Source organism: Sebastes umbrosus, chromosome 9 (assembly GCF_015220745.1).
Source record: "Sebastes umbrosus isolate fSebUmb1 chromosome 9, fSebUmb1.pri, whole genome shotgun sequence".
NCBI classification, from domain to species: domain Eukaryota; kingdom Metazoa; phylum Chordata; class Actinopteri; order Perciformes; family Sebastidae; genus Sebastes; species Sebastes umbrosus.
Genome location: NC_051277.1, coordinates 14,867,987 through 14,877,005, shown reverse-complemented (window position 1 = coordinate 14,877,005; position 9,019 = coordinate 14,867,987). Strand labels below are relative to the sequence as shown.

At 41.4% G+C, this 9,019-nt stretch overlaps 1 protein-coding gene across 4 annotated transcripts; it reads right to left on the bottom strand.

Annotated features, from left to right (window-relative positions):
- Nucleotides 1-254: 254 nt before the first annotated feature.
- Nucleotides 255-7,966, bottom strand: etf1a (eukaryotic translation termination factor 1a). 4 transcript variants are annotated; one of them, XM_037779308.1, is made up of 11 exons: nucleotides 7,782-7,966; nucleotides 7,306-7,417; nucleotides 5,809-5,984; nucleotides 4,957-5,096; nucleotides 4,677-4,815; nucleotides 4,324-4,514; nucleotides 3,473-3,602; nucleotides 3,192-3,365; nucleotides 3,015-3,079; nucleotides 2,775-2,922; nucleotides 255-1,008 (listed from the first exon to the last, which is right to left on the bottom strand). In XM_037779308.1, the coding sequence occupies exons 2-11, from the start codon at nucleotides 7,389-7,391 to the stop codon at nucleotides 926-928; spliced, it is 1,332 nt and encodes a 443-aa protein (XP_037635236.1). In that variant the 5' UTR covers nucleotides 7,392-7,417; nucleotides 7,782-7,966; the 3' UTR covers nucleotides 255-925. The 4 variants fall into 4 exon arrangements, with proteins under 4 accessions (XP_037635236.1, XP_037635238.1, XP_037635239.1 ...); XM_037779310.1 differs by having other exon boundaries at nucleotides 7,786-7,927; XM_037779311.1 differs by lacking the exon at nucleotides 7,782-7,966 and adding an exon at nucleotides 7,507-7,751.
- Nucleotides 7,967-9,019: the final 1,053 nt, after the last annotated feature.

Here is a 9,019-nt window from a genome sequence, read left to right as displayed (position 1 = left end):
GAGGACACTAATGAATACCAAGATAAGATCAGATACCTTTGCTTTCTGCAATTTGAAATTAATTCAATTTCAACATGAGGTGTATCCTGATGGACCAATTGGACAACAGAATCCCCTAAAAGCAGTCATGCATACGTATCACTCACAACAATATATTCATTTAAAAAGGTCAGAAAAGCAGAGAAAAGGTCCGCCTTCCCAGGAAGAGGACAGACAGCACAGGATTGAGACCACAGCAGATGAGGAGGTAGCAATGGTTTTCAGCAGTTCAAATTTAATACTTTGTCCCCCTTTCTCTACAGAAACCCAGGTAAAAAAAATCCCCCACTCTCATAAAATACAACAGCAGCAGTTACCAGTAAAAAAATGAAATGCAAAAAAAAAAAAAAAAAAACAGAAGAAGAGAGAGAAAGCATAGACGGGAGAGAAGAGAGAGAGAGAGGGTAAGGGTATGATGAGGCAAGAAAGGAAAATATATTTTCTATATGTGAGGACAGAGTCCAAAGTTCATCTTCAGACCGGGTTAGGGGCAGCGAGGAATCTGGGAACTTGCTGTTGTGTTCATTCAAAATGGAGGGGAGGAGAAAAAAAAAGAACAAAATGAGTCGAGTCCAATCCAACTAGGGGAAGGAACCAGCACTCTAAGGCAGGGATTTATTCAGGAAGGGTTTTCTCCCTCTCTGGATGAAAGAAAATCTCACTCCTCTTCAGCCTGTGTGATGCTTTTTTGTCGTGTGTACAGATGAAATGTATGCACAAGTTTGTGTATGCAACAGGTAAATTGGAAGGTATGTCTGTCATATATGGTCAACACGGTTGCACCTCTCACTTGCTGCAAGAGAGGTGGCATTTTTCTTTCCTCATTTCTTCATTCATTCCTTTGCTTTTCTTTTCTTTTTTTCTCCCAATAACAGTCCCCGACTACCTAGTAGTCATCCAAATCAAAGAACTCATCGTCCTCTCCTTGGTACTCCATGCCTTGGAAATCCACCCTGTACCGCAAGATACCTGAGGAACACAGACATGATAGATTAACAAGGGTAATATGATGGCGGACCAGCTTACGTAATGTTTGGTTAGATCGTGGCAGCATTAAAAAGGGAGAATTTTTATTAGGATAAGCTAATCCCTCTTTGCTATTGGGGTGGGAGTATTTGTATCCAAAAAGCATGAATTCATGAATCCTCTGTTTTTAAATTCTACTTACTGAATTTTTAATCCAACATAAAATTTACTTTTCAGTTGAGGAGGAAATGTACAGGGATTTATTATGTACTTGCTGTTTCTTCATTAAAAAAAAATGTGATCAGCTCTACATTTTAGACTCACGACGATTCCACAATTGTCCTGCTAAAACATTCTGCATCACACCTGTTCACAGAAACGATTTAAAGATTTTGCACAATTAAGAATTCTATAATGCTAATGTCTACTGGACAACAACACATCAGCATGAAAAGTCCTTACCTGTAGCAGGAATCCATGTCAAATATATTCTATTTTGGATCCTTTCATTTATCATGCCACTAATGTTCAAAGTTGTGACACAGCGTGGTTCAAAAAATGAATCTCTCACACACTCTTTAGAAAAAAACAAATTATGGCTGCAACCAACGACTATTTTTAATTGTCGATTAACCTGTTGATTATTTTCTTGATAGATCGATTAGTCTTTGGGTCTATAAAATGTCAGAAAATGGTGAAAAAAAGTCGACCAGTGTTTCCTGAAGCCCAAGATGAGGTCCTCAAATGTCTTGTTTCGTCAAAAAAAAAAGATATACAGTTTACCGTCATAGAGGAGTAAAGAAACCAGAAAATATTCACATTTAAGAAGCTTGAATCTGAATTTTTACTTTTTTTTCTTAAAAATGTACTCAAACCGATTATCAAAATAGTTGCCGATTAATTTTGTAATTGACAACTAATCGATTCATCTATAACAAATGTTTTCCGAGCACTTGGAACATAAAGGATAATGTGAAACTTTATTGACAACATAGGGAATTTCTAGTGCATATCTGTCCTCAAAGGGGAGGACAACTTACAGTGCAAATACAGCACAGTATTTATATGACCGTAGCATTAGGGTGCTTTTATTTTTTGCCTTCACTATGCCTCTTTACCTCTGTCCACCATGTGTCTCCTAAAAAAAATTCAGAGGGTGGCCAAAGGACAGGAGGAAAGTGAATCAAGGAAAAAAAGAGAAGAGTACCAAACTGGGACAGCCTGTCCCCCACTACTGTATCAAAATCCATATCAAGTAGCCTATCTAGTTAAAGAGCAGGAGTCTGTTACTTTACTGTGCTGTTGCCATGGTTATATCTCTATTTCCTAAAAGTGGTCTGACATGGCATCTTTTAATCCAAATTAGTCATAGCCATAACCTTCTATGTATACGTCATAGTCTTGAGTTCATGGAGTTAAGCCAATGATTATTATTAGCCCGTGACATTCTTGCAATCATATAGCCATGGCTATCAATGTCTTAATTGTTGCTGATCTCAGCATAAAATTCAATTCAGGATCCTGAAAAGACATACACGTTTTAATTGTGACAAAGTGGTTATGTGGATAATGGAAAGGCTTGTTTCCTATAATATTTCAGGTTGCAAAGGAAAAGCACAGTGGAAACCTGAGGACAAGTGGAGGCTTGACCCTGCTCCCTCTAGTAATAACTACTGAACTACACATATCCTCCTTTCTTCCTAACTTGATGTTGTACAAATGTGCAATTCCACTGCCATAAACCCCATCGTAAACGACAGTGTGCTTACCCCCGATGCCTCCAAAGCCCTTGACGAACTGGGACCCTTCCTGACTCTTGTCTGTGACTATCTCCAGCGTGGCTCCGAATTTCTTGTAGTTGTTGGCAAACCACTCCAGCAGTGGCATGCTCTCGATCAGCTCATGTTCCTGCCCCGTCTAGAAACACAATCAGAGTCAGGAACACATGGCATGATGGGTAATGGGTCTAACTTAATCACAGGGATCTGTCCTTTCTTTGTAGTGCTCACCTCCTTGTCTGTGAAGTGAGACTTGTCTTTCTCCTGCTCTGGCGTTAGATACAAAGTCTTCTCATCTGAAAACCAAAAAGAGAGACGTGAAGATTATAGCATCATAGTATAATATTTCTTTTCAATATTTTTCTTGGTTCAGAGTAATGTTAGATGTGATATTTGTGGCTTGTGTACCGTTCTCTACTCCGTTGCTCTCTGCCCCATGTACACGTAGAATGTAACGCATGGTGTCTAAGTTTTCGTAGACTATCAGGATCTCCACTGCTCCCATTTCCAGGGCTTTGAGTGTGTCCTCCACACCAAAACAGTACTTCCCCGTGTCCTGACTGATCTCATCGAAGTACCGCCCTGTATAGAGGAACAACCATTAAGAAAATCTCTAACAATAAAAGCTTTTGTTTTCTTTAGCGGTCACCTAAAAACAGTTGTTCCAATGTGTCAATAGGACAACTCACCTATGAGCTTCTTCTCCTGGATGAACTTGACATTAGAGAGAACCTCTGCTGAGAGTTCAATAGCCTGGTTGAAACCATTTTCTCCTCCATACGAGATGTCCACCAGCTTCAAAACCTTGGCCTGTAACCTCTGTGAAAAAAAACAAAAAACATGCATTGGTTAAAGACACTATAGAGATATCCACACACAGGCATAACGTGATATAATTAAGAAGCACACTAATATCAATAAGGTTTTCCTCCAAATGTAAAGCATATTGCTTTATAATGTACGTAAAGGTTGCTGATGTTGGGGTGTATTGTGGTGCAAGTCAACCCACAGACAAGAGCAAATTGCACTAAATGGCATAGCCTAAATGATTTTTTTTTGCAGTGTGAATAGGGGTCTTAAAAAGGGGATTGAGGGAGGTACTCTTCATTATGGTATGGCTCTATATAGTATATAAAAAGACCCATTAGTATTTGGAAAAAACTGCTACAAGTAACACCCAGTGAACCCCACTGTATTTACCAAGAATACAAATAATTTGGCAACAGTCCTTTACAATAGTAATAAATAAATACATATGATGAATATCCTCATAAAAACACGATATACCTACTATTAATCTAGCTAAGTGTGAAGAATTACATAGTTTGTTTGTATATGTTGTGCATTTGTTCTTTTTAAAAATGGAACAAATCAATCTGTCTTTATCTATTCCCCACAAAGCAAACTGAGATTCTAAATTGTTGAGTTGTCTAGTTTCTGAATTGTTTTGACATTCACATCAATGAATTATTGATATATTACATAGTAAATACGTTTTTGGTACTGCTTTTTATCAGAACACACACAGACAGAGACTTACTGGGTCGAACATGTCCGACTGGCTGAGCTCGGTCTTGAAGTCGGCAGAGCCAGCCAAGACCATTCCTGCCACATTAACTTTGTCGTTGGACACAAAGAGCTGGACAGCCGTCTCAGCCACCTTTCTCACGTAGTTGTGTCTCTTCTCCATTCTCAGACGAGCAAAACGCAGAGCAGACTGCCCTCCTCTGCCTGAAAGAAAGATGAAGAACAGGACACACAACCTTTAGAATGTTTCTTTATGGACAAAACAAAGATCTACAAACTAATACAGAGTAATATGTAATCAATTATCAAATGATCCCTGCTGTGTAGTTGAAAATATCAAAAGTTTAGTGTTTTGTGGGTCAGTACCGTGCTTCTTGGGTAGGTCCACAGTGAACTTGTGCAGCACCTCCCTGGTGTTGCCCTGCAGCGTGCCAAACAGTGCCCCACTACCGTCGATCACAATAAAGCCAAACTTACTGTCGTCAGAGAGCAGGGCTGTCAATGCCTGTTAGGGGAGAGTTAGGGAAGAATGGATGATGACAATGTGACATAAAGCCAGTATAATATAGACTGAGAGAGAAGTTAATGTCTGTAAAAGAATATATAATATCATATGCAGACACAGAAACCAAGCAAAAGCTCTCACCTCGGTGTGGAACTTGTTGTCGCAGAGGTACAGGGAGGTGTTGATTGGCTTAAAAGGCTCAAAGTCGATATTGACTTTCTTCTCCTTGCCTTCCTCTGTCACAATGGTGCCACAGTACACGACCAAACCATTGGGTGGCACTGGCAAGAGAGAAAGGTCAGAGGCCAAAAGATTAGACAAACATCCGGATTTTGTACAGATGGATTAACAATGTAGATTTTCTGGAGGGGAGGCCGGCATCATCAAACTCTCTCAAACATGTCGCCTTACATGTTCCACTCTTGGTTCTAAAAGGCCATAACATACTGTGACAAAATGTCCCAAATGTTTTCCCTCGAGTGTTTTTCTATTATGATTTGATGTAAGCACTGTACCGATGGGTAATACACACCCTTCTCTCGTGCATATAGCAACCGACTTTACAATTTAATGCTATAATCACATCTTGTGCTAGGAACATTGCCCTCTCATTTACTAGCTGGGCAGAAACTGCAAGGAGGCGCATAATACACCATACATACGCATGGTAAAATGCTGAGAAAGATGTTGTAATTTCCAGTTCATTCTAGACCCACTGTAACTGAAAACCTGTTCATGTTTATAAATCGGGACTTCTGCTATCAATGATCAGCTTTTGTCACAGCCACTGAAATTATATCTTTGCAACAGTATCATCTGACTAAATGTCAATTAAACATTAGTTCTGATTATCTATCTGGCCTAATCTGGGAACATGAGAGGATTTTTTTCAGTAAAGATGCCCTGACAGAAGTTAATTCTGTCCAGCTGCCCCTGAAAAAAAAATCCCACAAGTCAGCATTGTTTTATTTGGGTTTTCACTGTAACACGTACCCTTGTTGTAGAGTTTTAGTCTTTGCTGTACAGAGGTGATGGCCCCTAGTACAGAGAGCCTGTTGACTCGGCTCTTAATGTTGGAAGCAGTGCCAAACTCATCAGCTAACATCTTGGCCACTCTAGATATCTGGTCCTTGGGAGGGATGATCAGTGAGATCATACTGGTGCCATTACTAGAAAGAGAGCGAGGATTTAATGTTAGTGATTTACATAAACACTTAGGTATACAAACACACAAGATGGTAGGGGATGCAGTGTCTAATAACTCACTATAAACATTAGTGCTGTACAGATTTGAGAACGTAACACCACAACGTCATTCATATCTATATCAAAATGACACTGACACGATAAGTGTTATCCACGTCAACTTTAATCAACTTGGATTATTCGGCACTCCAACTTTGACCTACTCACTTTATTACCTTCAAGATAACACTGCACATAGCTCACATGGCATTTTGTAAATACACAACCCTGCCTTGCAAAACATCACCTTGACAAGGTCTGAAAGGTTGAGGGACAAACAGGGTGGGCTTTTCAGTTACACAGCCCTTTAAGCCGAGGACTGTTTCAGTTCCACTGCTCCACACTCTCCTTTCACTGCCAGTCAAAAGACAAAGCATACCAGTACAGGCTGACACTGCACACAGACACACGGGCAGGTAGCAGCAGCAGCAGCAGCTGGATGAATATAGGGCAAACGGTCAACTGTGTGTGTGTGTGTGTGACAGTGACATGGCAGCACAGGACAGCAGATTCTGCGCAACACTAGACCGGCAAAAGCTGTCGCAGAACAAGCTACAAAGCAAAGTGTAGCAACACCCCACAATTTCACATGTCGTGTTTGATAAATCAAGAAGGCCCTCCCAAAGCAGCTGATCTGGGATTCTTATCAACTTCACATTTTGTAGACAGTAAAGCTTTTAAGTGTAACCCTGCCATGAGGTGACTAACGTGGTGGACTCTTTGTGGGGAGTTACAAAGCTCCTATCTATATAATCATGTATAAAAAGGCAGATTATCATGAGCATGTGGACGTCCAGCAGTAAGCTAGCCGGCCTTCCTCCTCTGTGTCACCAACGTGCTTCTTTCTTGTTAAATACACCCATGGCTGGCGGCCCTCTCTCTTCCCAAAGATGACGTCTATTAGCGGGTCTCTATTAGCAACAAAGTTAACATTAGCTTGCTAGCTTTTAAACCCTTTTGTGTGGGACTTGATTTCTTGACACAGCCACATCAAAAACACACATTCTTCCATGTTAAAACACAACACATCCGACCTCCACACAGGCTAAAACACGACCGCCGTTAGGGAGGTTAGCAATTAGCATGCTAGCAGCTAAGCTAAGTTAGCATATGCTAAGCTAACCACTCCCAAAAAAACTCGGCCCCCGCTTTATCCAGATATCCAGCTGTTGCTCCGGTCACACATTCACACTATCAGCTTGTACAGGTGGCATCGAGTGCTGACTAATAGATCCACTTCCTTACCCGCGGGCAGCTTCCAAACTTTTGATCAGCTTCTTGATTTTCCAGATCTCCACGTTCCTGTCCGCCGCGCTGGGGTCGTCCGCCATCTTTCTGCTGTAATCGGGTTCAGCACCTGATAAAAGACGTGGAAGAAGCAAGTTAACTAAACCCGGCACAGTAAATATATTGAGGGTTATCCACTGGCAAAGTATGCGTCCTAACCGGCTGGAGTAGGTACCTCTCCAACCTAGTGGTGGCGCGGTGTCCGTTAAGGCACCTAACCGGTAACTGGCAGCACGGCTAGCCGGGAGTGAAAGCCTCTACCCGGGCTGTGTGTCTCACCACAGAGCGCGGAGGAGTACCAGGCCTACTTCTTCTGCCAGGCCCTAGCGTCCACCCTGTTCTTATCTAATACGACCTACTTCTTGTTCCCCTGGAAACCAACAGACGTGGCGTGTATGTAACGGTAAATTTAAAAAATGAAGCCGGTACGGTACCTGCCTCTCGGACAACGCCGCTCCGCTCTCTGTCCGCTATCTGTCCGCTTACGTCGGTGGTCCGAGGAGTGACGTTGCCTTCCCCCGGTCCCGGTTTCTCTCTCTCTCTCTCTCTCTCCTCTTCCTCTCCACGCGTGGTGCTGCTAACGACGGGGCTCCTCACACATGTGGGAGGTGGTTTGAAAACTGTGGCGTTCACTTCCTGGAAACCACATAGAAACCAATAACAGCTCGCGACTGGTACGTCAATCATAAGAAGAGAAACAACGATTGGATGGAGGGTACAAAAAGACCACATGGTTGAAGCTGGGTGGGCGTCAGGAGCTGTGCATTATGGGAGTTGTAGTTTAGTGCGATGTGACCAGGGAATGAAATTATTCAATTCAAATCACTTTATTTGTCCCCGAGGGGCAATTGTAGAGGCTCGTAGAGTATTACAATTGACAACACAATACAGGAGATTTTGAAACATCTTGAAAGATAAAAATAATGATACTAATATAGTACTAATACTAGTAAAATACTTAAAATAGTGCAGTATACACAGTATACAATACATATGGATATAAAAAACGGATGAATGAAAAGCTACATTATTCTTTTTAAAAGCTTGTTGAACCTTTAAAAAAGCAATACTGCATAGATAGACTTGTATTCAAAGTTTGTGTTCTAGGTCTGCAAGGTTGTTAAAATACAGGGCCGAAGCTGTGTGTATGTGTGTGAGGGAGAGGGTGTGTGTGTGTGAGTGTGTGTGCGTGTGTGTGTGTGTGTGTGAGGGAGAGTGTGTGTGTGTATGCGTGTGAGGGAGTGTGTGTGCGTGTTTGTGTGTGTGTGTGTGTGGGATTAGTTGGGTGAGTAGAGGGACATCTGCCACCTGCCAAATACAGAGTAAATGTTGGCAGTGGCAGGTAAAAATTTCAGGTCACCTGCCACCATGGCAGATAGATTTTCCTTATATTAAGAAATATTATTTTTAAAAAGCAATTCCTAAATTAAATATAGTTAGGGATTAAGGTTACATGAGATATTCCATAATTCTATTGTCTGGTACCACTGACTCAGTGTTTACAATTTTAAAGTGTTCTACCTACTGTAGATTTCACAAGTGGCAGACAAAAAAACACATAGAAACCAATAACAGCTCTCGACTGGTACGTCAATCATAAGAATGGAAACAACGATTGGTTGGAAGGTAAAAAACCCCCCACATGGTTGAAGCTCTGGCGTCAGTAGCTGTG